The following is a 19,427-nucleotide window of genomic DNA, read 5'->3' as shown; positions in this document are numbered from 1 at the left end:
TGAAATTCAAAATTTAGTGAAATTCAAAATTTAGAAGACCTAAATTCTAAATTCTGATGGTTTATATTTTGAACATATTAGTCTTTAAAAGAAAAAAAACATCAATAAGTTTTTTTAAAATAGTAAATATGGATAAGTTAGTTTAAATTATGTTTTTTAATGCTAAATTATGGTTTTTAATTCTAATAAGAGGGGTTAATTTAAAAGCGTTTTATTTGTCATTTTCAGTGGTTTATTTGTGATTTTATTCTAAGAGAAATATTGCTGGTGGAGGAGGTAATGTAAGCAGCCATATACCAACAAAATTATCAGTTTATTCAAACAAATTATTCTATAACATTAATAAGGCAAATTAAATTGCATGAAGGCCATTATTTACTAGCTAGCCTTGCCCAGTCTTAGGGAAATAAATGACCACACACCATAGACATGCATTTGTAAACATTAACTACGAATATAACAACACATTAAATTAAAGTAAATATAACTCGAGCATGCATGGCATGCACAATTGACTCAACATAAATTACTCCTAGGAGGAACATTAGGTTGTTCAAGACCATGGCAGCACTTGTAATTAACAGATGTGACCTCCATTGAACGGCCACAATCAACATTTGGGCATGGAATGCGTGCAAGGATATCAGAGGGGTATGTAATTTCGCTATGCTCACATTTGGGAGGACCATCTTTAAGCTTGATCCTCTCATAGTATTCTTTGAATGCAACATCAAAGCTTACTTCTTGGTCATCCAACTTCCTTGGCCACTTCTCGAATTCTTTGACCGTTCGATACATGACCTCGCCTTGACCAAGAAGCTTCACATTTGACCCTTTGCTAAGTATGACCCACCCTTTTGGGTCTTGTTTAAGAAACAACAACCTCTTCATCTCTCTTGTTGAAAAGTCCATAACGCCCTCGCCGCCGCCACCCTTCGTGTGTTTCCTGTTGGCTAGCAAGCTGTCTATGGCGATCCAGAAGCGTGGAACAACCCTGGAATCATCCCTCCCTAATCGATATAATTCGATTGGGACGGTGGTTTCTATCTGCCTTTTCAAAGTGTTCAAAGCTGTCTCAAACTCTTCGATCCATTTGCTGGATGTCCCTCCAAAGATGAAGATGTAATAATCGTCTTCAATCTGAAATTTTTTGTTTCTCACTAATTATATCCAATGTACTAAAGTACCAAATAAACTCATTACTCCCTATTATTAAATACAACTTTGTTAGGCGTACACCAACATGCAGAACTTGTTTTATTTAACATTCATTCATTATTGTAATAATTAATAAATGTTAAATAAGATAAGTTTTGGCTATTTATTTTGTTTCTCCAATATTGCCGATTTTTTTATTCTCTAGTTATATCACACTCAACTCAACCTCAATAATATTAGTAATACCTACTAAACTATTAATGTTAAGAGTAATTTCGTAAATTATTATTAGGTGGAAACTCAGGTGCAGTCGACTTTACGTCAAGTTGATAACTGAGAGTTGTTAGATAATTTGACTAAATTTTCATCTAATGGCTCTCAACTATCAACTTCACGTGAAGTCGACTGCACCTGAGTTTTTACCTTATTATTAACATTGATATTTATACGCTTATATTTGTTATTTTCACTTTTATATAGGGTTAATAGTCAAATTCGTCCTTGAAAGATCACTCAATTTTCAAATTAGTTTTCAAATGATTTTTTTAGTTATATTAGTCATTGAAAGATAAAACGTAAGTCAAATTGATCATTTCGTTAGTTAGATGATGACATGTCACGTTAAGTGCTACGTGGCATTAACCTACCATATCATCATGCCACGTGGCACTTAATGTGACACGTCATCATTTAACTAACAGAATAATCAATTTGACTTGTATTTTATTTTTTAAGAATTAATATGACTAAAAAAATTATTTAAAAACTAATTTAAAAAATAAATGATCTTTTAGACACAAATTTAATTATTATCCTCTTTCATACAAGTCCCATATGCATAGAATGAACTTACAAAGTCTTTCATCCTTGGATTGAGTTTTGTGATTTCATTCCAAAACCAGTTCCATTGTTGAGTGAGACGAGTGTAATCAGAAGCCTTGAAGGGGAAGCCATCAATCCCCCAAACAGAAAGAAGAAGTTTGGTATCATCATTTTCCACCTGACCTTGAGGACTTAAGAGTGGGATAATTGATTTGTCTTTGTATTTGAACACCTCTCTGATAAGACGGATCCCTGTTTTGAAATTGAAATCTTTCACCACATACCATCCAATCTTAGTGTCCTCCAACATCTTCTCCAAATCCTTCTTGTTTCTTTCATTCCATTCATCCACAATGGGGATCCAAAGAATCTTGAAATCCTCTTTCCTATACCCCTCTACTTCTCTTGGTTCCTCTTTCAGCTTTTCATATATTCCCTTTAAGAGCTTAATTTCATCTTGAATGTTCTCCAGTCCCGAGATGAACAACAACACATGCTTCTTCTTCAGATCCTCAATTTTCACCTATGCCATCATAGTAATTAATCTCAGATCAGTCCAAGGTAGAAAAAAAATCGAAATTTATGATAAAATCGAAAAAGTAAATTAAGTACGTGTAAAACGTAAAATATTAACAAGTTATGATGCACGGACATTGATACGGGATAGAATATGTCGACACGCGAATTACGGAGACACGCATACATATAGAATATAAAGTATTTTTTAGATAAATCGTAATGATATTTTAATATTTTATTGATATTAAAATATAAATTAATTTTTTACTTATTTTTAATTATTTTATTTTAATTATATCAAATATTTAAAATAATTTTTTATTTTAATAAATAATAATATAATATATCTAAATTTATTTCAAAAATATATGTTAAGAATAAGATGGGACACGTTGACACGTGATGGTATTTAGGAGTGTCCAAGCGTGTTCGGAAAATAATTTTTTATTTTTTATTAAGATACGATTGGACATAGCCGCAGATACGCGTGTTGGACTAGTGTCATATTCGAAATACGTCCGACATGCAGACACGACAACTCAGTAAAATGTCCGTACTTTATAGTTAACAATATTTAAATCGTAAAATTGTCAGATCTCGTACAAATTTTATAAAATTGATTGACTCATTTAAAATTATAATATCAAAAGATTTTTAAAAGTTAAATCAGAATTCTAACTATTATGCAAATTACATATATGCCAATTAAGATTTTTGTTAATTAATAGATTAATGAACAATTTTCTGATACTGGTTGGTTAGTGTAACGTGACAATAAATAAGGAAACATACCTAAAGAAAAATAAGAGTATATATATATATATATATATATATATATATATATATATATATATATATATATATATATATATATATATATATATATCCCAAATCAATCTACAAAATATTTTTAGTCAACATTTGATCTTTAATAATAAATTTTAATAATTAAATCCCTCACCAATTTTTCATCTAAATAATTTAGTTTCTATATCAAATTCATCTTTTAGATGATAATAATTTTATCCCATCAATTTTTATTATTATTTAAAAAACACATGATAGTCTACAAATTTTCAAAATTTATAGATTTGTTTTTTCATATAGGTGAGTTCTTAGTCTCTAATACTTGGAAATTAATTTATTTAATGAAATAAAAATTTATGATTAATTTAATAATTAAAATTTATTAAGGACTAAATTATCCGACTGAAATTTGAGAATTGGTTCGGGTATTCCTAAAAAAAATACCACCACTCATAAATAGTCGAAAAGATGAACAACATAGAAATATAATAATAAGGGATAGGGTGGTAGTAAATAAGTGATTTAATTACTTTGTTAGCTTATATAATTTTATCAATTTTTTAAAAGAAATATTAGATATATATATATAAAATATCAACAATTAAATTAGTTATTATTTATTTATGTATAAATATACGTTAATTTAATTCATTTTTAATATCTATTTTATATTACAACATATATTTTATATAAATAACTGATTTGATAACATATCTAGCATGATTGAATTTTTAATTTTTAATTAAATTTTTATATTAAATAAAAAATTTTAATTAAATTCTTATTAGTTGTTATTTTTAAAAAATAAAACAAAATATTACTAAAATATTTATGCTTAAAGTATTTCGTAATTCATCCTACTTCAACACATAAATAAATATTCCAAACAAAAAAAATATTTTTTAACCAAAATATTAGTTAGAAAGAATCTATTTTTTTATCTAATACAAATACCAAATTACGAATTTTAAATTATAACAACTTAATTAAAAATTTGATGAAATTGAAGAGTAATTAAGCCTAATAAATAGAGTCATTGATGAATTTTATTTATATTTTGTTACCGGTTGTCCATTGAGGCCACAATAAACTATTTGCCTTGAGTCCGAGTACTGATGAGTGGAGATGATAAGAGCTCTCAAAACCCTCACAATATCTTTATTACCGCCATAAATGATATTCTTACGCTTCGTGTAATCTTCTATTGTTTCTGTATTAGGGTTCACACAAAATGTTTTATTAGAATTTGACATCAATTGCTAGTTAGTTTGGACTAAGATAAAAATTCAGGTACAGTCGATTTTACGTAAAATTGATAGTTGAGAGTTGTTAGATGATTTGACCGATTTGATTAAATTTTTATCTTCAACTATCAATTTCACGTAAAATCGATTGCACATGAATTTTTACCTTGGTGATAATGTTAGAAAGATAAAAAAAAAATTTAAATTTATCGTATTTAATATTTATTAATTTTAATAATAATAATTAATAAATACTAAATAACATAAGTTGATATTATTTTTGGTTAATTCTTTTTGTTATCAAATATTTCCGTAAAAAAGTGTGTGTATTAACAATCATAAGTCATAACTAACCTATTTGTTTCTTGCAGTCTTCTAGGTTTTCCTGAAAACTTTTAAGAATACCATCAAGCCTATGATCAAAATGCTTGGGCAATTCATATCTGTTATCCCTGCTGGATGGAAACAATTTTAGTAATTAAATTGTATTCTTTATATGGAAAAATATAAAATTTAGAGGGTTGCTTTTGTAAAGAAGGGAAACCTGAAGGTTAAATATTTTGGATACGTGTTTTACAATATAGAGTAATAATATATTAATTGTTTTAAAAATTAAATGCATTCATGACTTGTTTTAACTTTTAACTTTTCGAAAATAACTTATTAAAATTGGTTTTTAAAAAATAAATTTTTAGTTGTAACACTTAAATTTAATAAATAAAATTAAAAATAATTTTTAAAAAGTATAAGCAACAATAATTATATTTAATAAAATAATTTTTAAAATTTAAATCAATTATAATAACTATAAATATAATGATAAATTTAAATATTTATTAACTTACGAGGTTTTATGAAATTATATTAGATTATTTTAATTTTAATAAGTATAAACTAAATTTTAAAATACTTTTTTTATTAGCACCTATTTAGGTACTTTTGAGAATATTAATAACTTTTAAAAACTGCAAATAAGCACATAATTCTTTTTATTTATTAAATAAAAAAAAGTGAAGCATTTTTTCAAAGAATTCTACCAAACTAAGTATAAATATCTTACCTACAGTAGTAAAAATTAAAAAGAAATTTTCTTACTTAAAACTTAATTAAGCAAATGTACACATGGAAGAATAAATATATTCTTCTAGTTTTTAAAACCAAAAATTCATATTCAAATGCATTATTTAATATTCTAAAAGGATAAAACGTATTCAATATATTTTGGATAATATTAATTATACATATTAAAATTAGTATTTATTAAAAATGTTAACTTAAAATTAAGAACTTAAAAGATGAAATAGATAAAAATAAATGAATATAATTACAGTTTAAACATCATTTTCAGTACCGCTACCATTGTGTTTTAAAAGAATGGATGAGTATAGAAAAAGGAATAATGAAATGGTTAAGTAATAAGTAATATAATAATATTTGAAAGATTACAAAAATTAAGCTAAAATAGTCTAAATTTATCTTATTTAGTATTTATTAATTAGTGAAAATTTATACACAGTTATTTTTATACGAAGTTAATAGTTGAGAATTGTTAGATAATGATTTAATCAAACGTGTAAAATCGTCTAACGATTCTTAAATATCAACTTTGCATAAAGATAACTGCACGTGAATTTTTACTTTATTAATTAGGGAGCCACTCAGATAAAGACGCTTAAAACGTCTTTTTTTAAAGATGTTTTTTAGTAATTAAAATTTAATACATTAACATTTAATACATATAATCGATTAAATTATGTTATTTTTGCCAAAATTAGATCAGATAAATTGATTTGGTCGAAAAATTAGTAAATCAAATATTGAACTAGTCTAAATTAATATTTTTTTTTTATAAAAATGACTACAATAACGTTATTATAGAAAATAATTAAAATACTTTTATTATATATTTTAAATTTTGAGAACTCTAAATTCTAACTTTATGACGACAAAGAGAAAAGAGAAGGGTTAGGAGTATTTTATAATAGAGATATTATAGTTATTTTTATAATAGAGATATTATAGTTATTTTTATAAAAAATATTAATTTATATCGGTTCAAGGAGTAGTTTACTGATTTTTTGGCCAAATCAATTTATCTGATCTAATTTTGATAAAAAATAATACGATTTAATCAATTATACATATTGAATTTTAATTATTAAAAAATATCTTAAAAAAAACGTTTTAAACGTCTTTATTTGAGTGACTCCATATTAATTATTGTTAAAATTAATAAATATAAAGCTTACTTGGTATGATGAGTGGTAGTGAAGTAATTAATTTGAGCAGTACAAGTGACAAAAGTGAAGATGGTCCAATAAACAATGACAGGGATCTGATGCAAAGTTTGAGACAAGATTGGAACTTCTTTTATCTCATATTCTTTACTTATCAGCTCCTTCCACTCTCTGATGCATCCAATCATTTGCATTACCTTCTTCACCAAACCATTCAAAATAACAAGCTCTTCTGACTTCTGCCGGAGGCTTGGAAGCCCGTTCAACTCCGCCAATGACTTTTCAACTTCCTGGAGTTGGTCAACTACTTCACCTTGACTTTGACTTTGACTTTGTGGAATATGGGATAGTTTTCCAAACTCCAAGGCAAATGCTGCTTGAACTATGAGTGCTTTTGCATCCCAAGAATATGCCTTCAACTGTTCCAGTATCAACATTGTTGTGTGATGCGCATACTTATCGCCACGTCCTGTGCATAACATCTGCGATATTTGTTCCAAAAATAAAAAAATAAATGACTATTTGTACTTATAAAAGATAAAAATACTGACATATTATATTAGATTCAAACTAAATTTATATTCATATAAGATAAAAATACTGTGCATAACATCTGCGATGTTTGTTCGAAAAAAAAATATCTTTTTATAATTAATTTTTTTAATTAATATCTGACTATTTAAATAATTAATTTATGCAGTCTTTATAAAGGGTGACCTGTTGATCAGTTGATGTATTAGAGGTTGGCTAAACTAATTAGGGATAAGTATTGTTTTGATTCCTAACGTTGAGGGTTAGAATCGAAACCGTCTCCAACTATTAAACTCAAGAAATTGTTGTTGTTTGGTTTCGATTCTAACCCTCAACGTTAGGGACTAAAACAATACTTATTCCAACTAATTATTTCAATAGTTAAGATTCTATTAAAAATATTTAAGTTGTAGAGATCAAAGGTAATTTGTTCTTCAATTTAAATAAATAGTCAAGAGAGAAAAATAAATAGTAATTTGTATTATATTCTCAAAGTATCTTATTCATTTTGAATTTTTCCGTTTTTTTTTTTTTTTTACAATTGAGTCTGCATGTTAAGTTCTAAGGGTTTTGTCTGCACCCAAATTTTCATAATTTTTTTATGTGACTGTTTTCATTTATTAAGTTACAAACTCAAATTGCAATATAGATTAAGTTTGAGAGGGAATATTAAAGAATAATATTAGGATATTTAAATATTAATTAGGTTGATCTTAATTGATACACTTGTCAATAATGAAATATTAATTATTTGACTGTTTTTTTATTTACATTGTTCTCTCTTTCGAATTACAAAAACTTTATTTATGATAGTATTGCTAAAATCGGATTAGATTGCCCGATTCATCTAAAAAACTACTAAACTAATGGTCTAGTTAATTTGATTCATGATTTAAATGTTAATTAATATATAGCATATACCACCTTCAATTAAATTATTTTATATTAATTTAATTTTAACTTCAAATTCATTTTTACTCAAATTAATTGTATTTTTTAATTATACACAACTGATAAAATAAATATTAATTTTTTTAAATTTTTATAAATTAAAAAAGAAGACAGAAACATTATTTATTAAATATTAATTTATTTTTTGTTTCTATAATTTTGTGAAATTGTCTTAATAAATACTTGAAGTATGTAATAGGTATACACTACTTACTAGGTATACACTACTTACTGAATAATCAAAATTAAAAATAATAATTAATTTAATATAAAATAAAATTTAAAAAATATTTATTATGAAAAAAATAAAATATAATTTTATATAATTATTTAATTATTATCTAGTTACTGATTTAATCAGTAATGCCAGTGATCCAATATTCTGGTCGAATTAACTACGAGTTTGGTTTTGATAATTATAATTTATGGTAACTTTTGGATAGTACAAACATGACTATTATTCCAGCTTTCTATGTTTTGTTAGTTAATTATTACTTGTATCCAACTAAAAAAAGTGAGTGTATAATTTATTAAGAATAATCGTGTTATAATTCTTTCAGTTAATACATTGTAAATAATTTATATTGTTTTGTTATAAATATATTTATGATGTTGAGAAATTCATTATTCCAAGCAATAATTTTTTGTTTAACAATAAAACACCTGATTTGTAATGAATTACATATAACATTTAGTTATTTATATATATCCACATAAAATGTTTAACAGTCACCTATAATTCAAATGATATAATCTTTCTCTCCTCAGCTAAAAATTTTGGGTTCGAGTCTCATTCACCTGGCAAGCAATCCGTTTTAGTTTAGCCGTGAGTTGTTGAACACAACCGAAGCTCGATCCTTCATGGAATTGATCACTCTGCTGGCTACCCTGTTAACAAAATAAAAATATTGTAAATTTTGTTGATTTTATAAGTTAAAATGATTGCTGGGAATTGGTTTGGATTATTAATATACAGAATAAATAATTAAAAATAAAATAGTTATTTTTTTAATATTAAATTGTTTTAGAGTTAATTAGGGGGAGTAGTTAGTGTAGTCTTTAATTTATTCTTTAAACTAACACTTTGCCGGACACTCTATGTCCAATAAGCCACATTTTTGTTAACGCAATAAATATAAAAAGGAATTATAATTTAGTGGTTAAAGAATACGTTGGAATATAACTTAAAGGAATAAGTTTAATTGATCAAAATTAAACTATCTTAATTTTCTTTATATATATACATATAGAAAAATGTATCTATCTATCTTTTTAATCCAATGTATCTATCTATCTTTAAACTTAACATTCTCATGTTCGGAACATTAATTTACTATTTACTACTACTATTATTAATATTTCAGCCATGTAAAATATTTTTTATTTTTTGCAGCGAGATAAAACTTTTACTTTAACTTTAGATAGATTATATATTTTTTCAAAAATACTATTTGTATACCAAAATCAACCACTAAAATTAGTTATCAATGTATTTGTGTATAAATACATATATAGTTTAATTTATTTTCAATGTGTATTTATATTCTAATATATATTTAATAATGTGACTAATTTTGGTGATTGATTTTTGGTATACACGTTGCATAGCCAGTATTTTTTTTTCACATATAAAGAACAAAAAATAGTTCTAAATTAATTTGATTCACCTAGTTTACACTTTATACTACTGTATGTACCCATCAATTTTTTGTCAATAATTATTTATATAAAATTCAAGAAATTTAAAATGTTAAATATTTCATCAATCATTCGATCTTGATGATAAACCAAAGAAATTTAAAATGTTATAACAACTTACAAATTTTTAATATATAAAGAAAATGATTTAAGATTAATTAATAAACAATAATTGATATTATCACGTAAAATAAAAAATGCTTTACTAATTTGTCAGAAATTTATATTTCATTAAAATGAAAACTCACATACAGTTATTTTTATATGAAGTTGATAATTAAGAGTCATTAAATAACAATTTAATTAAATCTGTCAAATCATCTAACGGCTCTTAGTTATCAACTTCACATGAAAAAGACGACTGCATGTGAATTTCCACCTTTTATTAAATATACATGACATTTAGACAAAAATTAGATATCTTGACATGAACTCAATATAAACTAGAAAAAAATAAAAAGAAAAGTAAAACAAGTTGTTAATATATATGTTTGATTTATGGTGGAAACTCAGTTGCAGTTGACTTTACGTAAAGTTGATGACTGCAAGTTGTTAGATAAAAATTTAGTCAAATCAGTCAAATCATCTAACTGCTCTCAACCACCAAGGCATCAATTTCACGTGAAGTGGAGTGCACTTGAATTTTCACCTTGATTTATACATGATATGATAAAGAAGGAAATAAAGCGAAGTAAATTACCTTGTTGATGAGGCAATCAGTAATTGCAATAGAGTGGTGTATAACATTTGAAGCAACACTGTGAAGACATTGAACGTCACATTTTTCAACACAATGGAAATGGGTTTTGTATACATTCTCAAGGATTTGATCATCATCTAGTTCAAGAGGGCTTTGCAGCACATTGCTACTTGCAATTTGATAATTCGACATATTGGAAATGAATGATGATGGCTACATATATTTAGTTCAATGGCATATCAGGATCTATTTATACATTTTTGGAAAGAGGCCAAACAGCACTTTATAATGCTATGCCTACCTATATCACACCACAATAATAAATAAAGAAATAAAATAAAAAGGAAAATTAACCTAGTGTTGGCCAGAAAATATGACAACGTATTTTTGTAAAAGAAGAGTGTTTTAATATTTGTGATTTTTTAAAAATATTTTACATATTTAATTTTATCTCTAATATTTTTAATTTGTGTCAAAATTATTTTGTGACGTTAATTCCATTTAAAACATCAGGGACAAAATTTAAAACGTCAATGGATAATTTTGACATAAATAAAAAATAATTGGAACAAAATTGAAAAAACCGAAAATATTAAGAATAAAATTAAAAGAAGAATTCGAGTCTAAATAACTCATAAAAAATTTTATGATTCCCATATGTAAAGCTATGGTCTAGAAGACTAGGTGGATTCAACAATGTAAAAATACAAATTGCAAAAGGAAAAGTATAAGGAGACAAGTTTAGTGGACAATGTGAATAATAGTGTTAAAAAGAATATTAAAATCAGATGATAATTAATTTAATTAATTTCAAATAATTTTACTGTTTGAATTTCAAAAAAATAAGGATTTGCAAATGGTGCAGTTATTATACGGTAACTTTTCCTCTCCATGTGTGATTTCCGTTTTGCCGAACCTTTCTCTCGCCCATTCTCTTTCCATCACTCCGGTTCGTCACCACCAGGAACACCAACTGCCACCATCCAAAACCCCAGTCGACGTTGTCCAGTTTCTCCGCGTTCCGCTTGCGCACCGTAGCAACGGAAGACTGCGCCGCAACAGTCCCGTGCATCCTCGTTACCACTGACCACCCGCCGCTGGCCGTGCAGGCCCCACCGCAGGCCGTGTAAGCCCCATCTCGTAGGCTGCCGCCTCCCGTCGCGCTGTTTGAGACGCATGTTATCCATGTGTTATATATCTACTATCCATAATCAATGAAGATACAAAATCTTTAGCTCTATTTTCTCTCTTCTTTAACACCTCTAATTTAATTCTGCTCTCTTTCACAATCTAGTTGCTATCGACTCTTTCTACCCTTCAAATGTGCTGGATATTCAATTCACTAGGTATGTAGATGGTTATTTTAATTCTTAATTGGATGGTTATTTTGTTCGATTCAGTTTAAGTATATACAATTAGCAAATGTTAGATGGTCATTTCACTAGGTAGACAGATGATTATTTTAATAACTACGTAGATGGTTGTTTGATGACGATCTCACGACGGTAACAAGGGAAGGGGCTACACGGGTGGCTGCCGGGTGAAAATTATTTATAATTTAGGGTTCGGATGGTTATTTCTGAAATAATTGAATGAGAGTTTTTGGAATTAAGGTAATTTATGGAGTGATTTTTATTTTTATTCCTATTAGGCTAAATAATGAGTCCATTGTTCATATTGTTAAGATTTTTCATTGTCTCTCGAGTAGAGTTGATTTAAAAAATATGAAGCAGTTGACATGATCGACCCATGCAAGCATGCAGATAAAGATTTGTATTGAGTACGTTCTTACTCTAATTTGTATTTCATTTCTTAACCCTGATATTATGTAAAGATTAGGGTTTTAGATGTATTTGTTTTGCTTGGATTTCTATAAAGTGTGAGGCAAATATCTTGAAGATTTATTGATTAGTAATTAATTTTTATGTACGGTTAGTGTAAAGTAGTTTTACACGTGCATCCAATTACGTAATGATATATTAACAAAAATAACTACTTTTTATATTAACTGCGTAAATGGTCATCCAAAAGAACAAATGTAATTATACAACTGTGTACCGTCAATGTTTCAAAATTAAATGTATTTTCAAATAAATATATTTTGGCATGTTTATATGCAGTGTTTTGATTGTAAAACACTTATATCCTTTCCTCTTTGATGAACTTTTTTGGCTAATATCCATAAAAAAAGTAAGTTTTGCTTCCAAACAATGGATCTTGAACAAAATTATCTAAGTCTTTATTAGTAATTAAGTCTTGAACGAAAATAAAGCTTCACATAAATTGCCAAAATTAGAAAGCATTAAATTGTTGCCTAAGTTACTAAACAAATAATATGACTTTTATTATATAATTCTTGAGTTTAGAATAAGCTGAATGAAACATGCTTGATTCTTCAAAACGTAACATTAATGTTTTCATCAAAGAAACTACTATTGACAATAGACATGATCAGTGACATTTTGTTAGGATTCCCCTACTAGTTATCAGAATTACGTTTTTCTTGAAACCTAATTCATTTTTAACAGAATGAATTGATGAAACCAACAAGAAAGGAATCGGGTATATACTTCAATTCCAAAAGATAAGAGTCATATAGTGCATTTATATGATAATAGTATTTTGTAACAACCATTAAAGTGAAAAAGATTTATGAGGCTCTTTAAGAATGTTGCCATCATGTGTGACATTCAGAATATATCATCATTCATAAATAATACTTGTGTAAACGTGATTGCATTTAGAATAAATTATCATTTATACTCATAAAAATACAGACACTAACAAATATACCCATATAAGAATAAAACGACAATTATAACAACGGAAGATGATCTCCGTGTGCTAAGAGTATTCAGACGTTAGTTACATAATTGATCCGTTAGAATATTCTTGACGCACAAAAGTCATATTCTGTAGTTAGAATTGTCGTTTTATTTTTATATAGGTACATTTGTCAACGTCTGCTATTTTTCATGGATACAAATAATAATTTATTCCTCGCCTTCTTTATGTATCTTCGTTCTAAATCTTTAAAAAACTGTTACGTGGTCACTTTCATGCATCGGATCGGACATGGAACTGAGCTTGAATTTGTAGGAATTAAAAGTTTGACAAGAAATAATTAATATATATAAAATATCATGTTTTATGGTTTAGTTTGTAGCTTTCTTTGTTCACGTGTAACACATTTTTTCTAATACATGGATAATATTGGAAACTAAGAGAGGACACTTGTGAACACGCTTGTATGAACAAGAGTAACGATGAAATTTTAGATTTTTTGGTCATAAAAATTTCCACACTCCGTTATAAAATTATTTTATTTAAAAATTTAAATTCTCACACTACATTATAAAATTATTTTATTTAATTAATAGATATGGATAATTATATTTTTGACAAAAACAATATAACGTACAACTTATTTATAGTTGTCCAAAAAAAAAATTAAAGTGATAAAAATATAATATTTTATAATAAAAAATCATGAAATATCATCCTAATTAATATATCATATTCTAATACTATTCTAACCTTCGCTATCAAACTCAAGTCAGAGATAATAATACTATTTTTAATTTGGACACAAAATTGTGAATTCTATTAGGATGATAGGCTTTGGTAAGGTAGTTTTGTAAGGATAAAATCGTAAAAATTAAATAATAAGAATAAGATTGTCCTATTCTAAATATAATAAAGACAAAAAAATAATTATAAAAAAAACTTAAAATATTTTAAAGAAAAGATTAAATAACATAATGATAATTTACTAAAGAATTAAAGACAAATCGCCTTAAAAAAGATTTAGAATGAGAATATATCATAACATAAGAAAAGAGTAAAAATTGGAATTTAATAAAAGATTGAAGGCAAAAGAATCCAATGCTGAGAATAAAACAATATAGTATAAGTTTAATATTAGAAGAGATGGTTAAAGATTTTAAGATTTTAGAATGTATACCCTTTTAGAGTGATGCCTGGCGAGGATAGTGGTTGCGTCTCTCTTACTTACTGTTTAGCTGAAATTAATGGTGGGATACCCATAAGAGTGTATACTGTTTCTTCAACTGTTAGCATACTATGACGTCAAGTTCTGCGATAATTATCAGTTGTCAAAATGTATGTGGCTTTGTCCATTAGACACTATGCAGAATGTACACAGTTTGAAAAACCATTTTTAGTCTAAGCCTCGAATAATGTTGGGTTACGAATAGTCAACCAATGCGTAAATTTATGACATGTTTAGAACAGACATGCATCACATTGATTACCACATTTTTTGTGCTTAATTTCTATGATTATATTTATGCTTGTTTTCTTTTTTTCCTGTGTTCTGCAATAAATATGTATTTATTTCCTGTTACTGATTTTGGTTACTGGAATGGATTAGAATCTAATTAACGAGAAACTGGAATTAGGATAGAAGAGCAAATACTAAACCTTGAACATAGAATTAACACGATGATTTAAGATGATAGAGCTATTGCTTAGTACTATTAGAAAAATCACTTTTAACAATCATTTATTTTTCTTTTAGCGATAATAAAAATAGCCGTTGATATATTTATTGGCAATTATTAGACATTAGCTATCTTATGCTTTGTCAATAAAATATTTTAATAGCAATTATACATTGCTGGTAAAGCCCTTTTTAATAGCCGCTAAAAGTTATCAGTTATAACTTTTAGCGGCCATTTTTTTTGACAATTTTTATGGCCACTAAAAGTAATTCTAATTTGGTAATATTATTCACTTTTAGTTGTCATTACTATTTCCGCTAAAACCGATTTTACCGGCAATTTATATGGCCACTAAAAGTAATTCTAAATTTGTGTATGTCCACCAAAGGTGTTGAAACCTACTCCAGCTGATCGGCAGATAGAAGCTGTGTATGTCCACTAAAGATAGATGCAGAAGTACCAGCCAACATAAATTGACCTCCCTGATAATCAGTCAGTGCTTCATTCAGATCCACGTTAAGATCTACTACACCTCCCTCAAATTATGGCCTATAATCACCACATGGGCTGACAAATTGGGCAATCTCGGCAAAAAAATCACTAGCCGCACCAAAACCCTGCCCCATCTGCCTCAGGCTACCGTAGTTCGAAAATAGGGTTGATGCCTTAACTTAGGAACTTCCACCCCCCACCCTCGACACCACTACCAAATGCAGACCCCAAGCTCCTTCTCCTCTAGGACCTACAGAACCACCAGCTCCTCCCCGCCTAGTGTTACCCCCACCCACTCCCTAACTAGAGCCACTCACACCTCCTCCCTAACCGGAGCTACCACCACCCCAACCCCAATCCGACCAACCTCCACCCATACCTCCACCCCTATTGCCTCCATCATCATCATCATCAATGTCCTGTTCCTCATCCAACACCAACACATCCTGGAATCCTGTTACCATAGGCTAGCTGTATCGGGTGCCAACGTGCTCACAAGTTACCTTACACCTGTTGTCTGGCACGTTTGGTTCCTGTTGTCTTGCTAGTGCAACAATATGATCCCCAACAGGAGCATCTGCGGGAACCCCTCCTTAGCGAGGATCTATAAGTAACCGATCATGTGAAAAGAACCTACGAGCTAATCCAAACCACCAATCAAGATACTTAGCCAAAGGTCGAGGGTCTGGAACCAACTGAAACTCAAGCACGCTTTGATGTCTTTGGTCCTAATATTGATGCCATTTGGCGAATGCTTCGGGGAACCATCGGGTCGGTTCTTGACCATCCTTCGACAACAGAAAGTCAATGTTGATGACTGATTCGGGGATATGCTGAATCCCCCAATCTGAGATAAAATCCTGTCAACATGATACTGCTCAATTGATGCAAAGTAGATCAACGCAGTAGTCGACTTTCATAATAGTGTGTGACCAGGCTTGAGGATATCAGGATAGACCACTTGGATAGCCTCAAGAGCGTTGTACTGAATCCAAATGAACTGCAACATGACAATTAGTCAAAATTAACCAAACCATAAATAGATACATGTAAGTATTATGTCATAAACCTAAACAATTATCTCATATAATCGAAAGCGATTAATGGAAGCTTATACTTACATCATCTACACCCAACCTGTTTAGCCTTAGTCGAGTAGCGATGACCCGAGGACCCTTCTCGTCTGACGATAATAGGTGCCTACCTCACCTGGAAGATTCATAATGATAAGCATTAAACTTAGGAAAAAAGGTTTATGAACTAGTGCACTGTAAATATCATCCATGAAAAGTACTCACCTCGATGCAAGCGTCCAAAGTATGGTGTCGAATCCTCTGGGCCTGAACGTGGGAAAATGACAAAAAATGCAAGACTGCAGCAATGCCAGTGGCCTAACTAAGTTCTTAACATTTAGGTTAGCAATTTTGTAAAGACACCTGTACAACCAGGACAAAGTAGTCGAACCCCAACTATACTTGCCGAGCCCATCAAGGTCCCCAACATACGGAAGCCATCGTAAATGAACCCTAGCACTAGACTAGTTTCTGAAAAGTGTCGTGGACAATAACATCATAATATAACCACACGCATAAATATATACCGTTGTCTCCGATGCATTGGCAGGCAAGACTTTGAACTTGTTCTGGAACCACGAAAAAGAAACTGTAAACTCATCGATACAATCATCTGGTGGAAGTTCACCGAATAACTCTCCAAACCCACTCAAGCAGTCTTTCTCCCTCCATCAACTACTTAAAGTCACTGAGACGCCCAGTAACTGCATGTCCATCTTTAGGGAGGCCAAACTGATTTGCCACATCCTGCAGAGTTATCGTGCACTCCCCGAATGACGTATAAAACGTATCGGTCTCAGGACGCCATCGCTCCACAAATGCACTGATCAGCGGCTCATCAAACTTAAACCAATAATCATTCAGCAGATCAATATGTAGTAAATTAGCACGATCTAAGTTGGACACTATAGGGTCATGTATCATCATCTTCTGTTGCCTACAGACACTCCTAACACATCAAGTTGGCTGATAAAACAAAAATATTAAAGCCATAATTTATGAGGTCAGTATACAATATATATATATATATATATATATATATATATATATATATATATATATATATATATATATATATTTAAAATTCAAAGTAAAAAAAGAATACGGAATAAGCTAATGACGTAAAACAGGCCAGGTTATAGGTATTTATTATAATATCACAAGTCTAACATCACAAGCATAAATATATCATAAACGAAATTTCTGAATTTAAGTCTCCAGGTTCACCTAAGTCTAACATGCTTTACAATCATCCAAAAACCTGAAAATTCACTAAATAATAAAATCCTAAATTTCATAATCACAAATGTTGTAACAGTCAATTATACCTATCGGCCTTTAAATCAACCAAGATCTCATTAGATATTCATATTGAAATTAGATTAAATTCATTAGGATATAATTGGCATCAACCGGTCAATGGCATCAACTAAATCAACTAAATACGAATTTTGATAACTAACCTCTTCATCAATAAATCTGGCAACATGCGCAATACCGTTTAGGCGGTACATATCTCCCTCGTTGGTGGCCATCCTTGCTTCAGGACTGATTCTTTCCACTCTGCCGCACAAATCGCCACTCTGTGCCACACTCCGCCGCACAGTGGTTGCTCTGTGCCACCCGCCGTCGCAACCTCGTCGCTATATGCCGCACGCCGTCACTCATTGCCCCTTCTCCACCGCTGCGGGCTCTCTTCCTCCCCAACCTTCTCTCCGACAGATACGGTGAAATTGGTGGCAAGGTGAATCACTGCAACATCTTCAGCTTCCAATCTGAGTATAAATCGTCGCAACTTCCTCAGGGTTAGGTAAGTTGAGGATAAATCGTGGCTGTGTGTTGAGGGTGTACAATTTTAAACATAAATTGTGGCTGAGTGCTGAGGATTAACTGTTGCACATAAATCGTATCAATCCCTTGTGTTTTTGTCTTGAAACACGTAAATCCTCTCACTTTGGGATGATTTATACACAACTTATAAAGTTGGTCACTTTAGGACGATTAATGAGTGTTTTTTTTAGAAGCTATCCATGCATAAATCGTCATAAAGTGTAATGAATAGTATATTATATAAACCACAAGACCCTAAAACAATTATATATTATCAAAAATAGGGGATTCACCTTTTAAAATCTTTTTTAGCAGAATCAAATAATTTTAGAAGGTCTTTATTTTATTGGCTCTAGTAGTTCTATTTTTGGGTTATGGGTAGCTCTTTGTTGTTCATAAGATTTAATTATATTTGGATAAAATGTAACAATTTTTTATAGTTAAACAAATGAATTAATTAATAGCAAGTTTGTATTCGGAAGTTTTGAATTGCCTAGCTAGTTTAACATAAAATATGTGACAAGTATCACAATGATATCAACAACACTCAAAGTACATTGTTTTTGTCCCGAATTTTACTTTTATTATCTTTTAGCGATGAGATGCTCTTTTCGTATTAATATGTAACGAAATTCTTTTCTCAAATTTTTTTTTGTTGAGATATACATGTTCATTGGTGAACAGAAAAAGGGTACGACAATCTAATCCTACAATGGCTTTGTAAGATGGTAAATACCATGGTGTTTATCACTTTGTACTTAAGTTATTAAAAAAATAAATAAATAATATTTAATAAATTTTATATAATTTATTTTTTATTTTAAATATTTTATTTTTTACTTTAAAAAATTAAACAATTTAAACACCATAACAAAAGACACCATAAAACTCACCTCCTAAGA

At 29.1% G+C, this 19,427-nt stretch overlaps 1 protein-coding gene across 2 annotated transcripts; it reads right to left on the bottom strand.

Annotated features, from left to right (window-relative positions):
- Window positions 1–352: 352 nt before the first annotated feature.
- On the bottom strand, window positions 353–10,870 carry LOC130976535 (protein SIEVE ELEMENT OCCLUSION B-like). 2 transcript variants are annotated; one of them, XM_057901419.1, is made up of 7 exons: window positions 10,668–10,870; window positions 9,068–9,157; window positions 6,800–7,269; window positions 4,905–5,005; window positions 4,371–4,516; window positions 2,012–2,503; window positions 353–1,140 (listed from the first exon to the last, which is right to left on the bottom strand). In XM_057901419.1, the coding sequence occupies exons 1-7, from the start codon at window positions 10,857–10,859 to the stop codon at window positions 517–519; spliced, it is 2,115 nt and encodes a 704-aa protein (XP_057757402.1). In that variant the 5' UTR covers window positions 10,860–10,870; the 3' UTR covers window positions 353–516. The 2 variants fall into 2 exon arrangements, with proteins under 2 accessions (XP_057757402.1, XP_057757403.1); XM_057901420.1 differs by having other exon boundaries at window positions 4,905–5,002.
- Between the last annotated feature and the right edge of the window lie 8,557 nt (window positions 10,871–19,427).

This window comes from Arachis stenosperma, chromosome 4 (genome assembly GCF_014773155.1).
Source record: "Arachis stenosperma cultivar V10309 chromosome 4, arast.V10309.gnm1.PFL2, whole genome shotgun sequence".
Lineage (NCBI taxonomy): Eukaryota > Viridiplantae > Streptophyta > Magnoliopsida > Fabales > Fabaceae > Arachis > Arachis stenosperma.
This window is presented reverse-complemented; position numbering and strand designations above follow the sequence as displayed.

Excerpts from the sequence above, each read along its gene's own strand:
- LOC130976535 (XM_057901419.1), bottom strand. The coding sequence starts at position 10,859 with ATGTCGAATTATCAAATTGCAAGTAGCAATGTGCTGCAAAGCCCTCTT. Across the intron at positions 5,006-6,799 it reads ACTACCACTCATCATACCAA|CAGGGATAACAGATATGAAT; the intron begins GTAAGCTTTATA and ends GTTTCCATCCAG. Across the intron at positions 4,517-4,904 it reads AGACTGCAAGAAACAAATAG|AAACAATAGAAGATTACACG; the intron begins GTTAGTTATGAC and ends ACCCTAATACAG.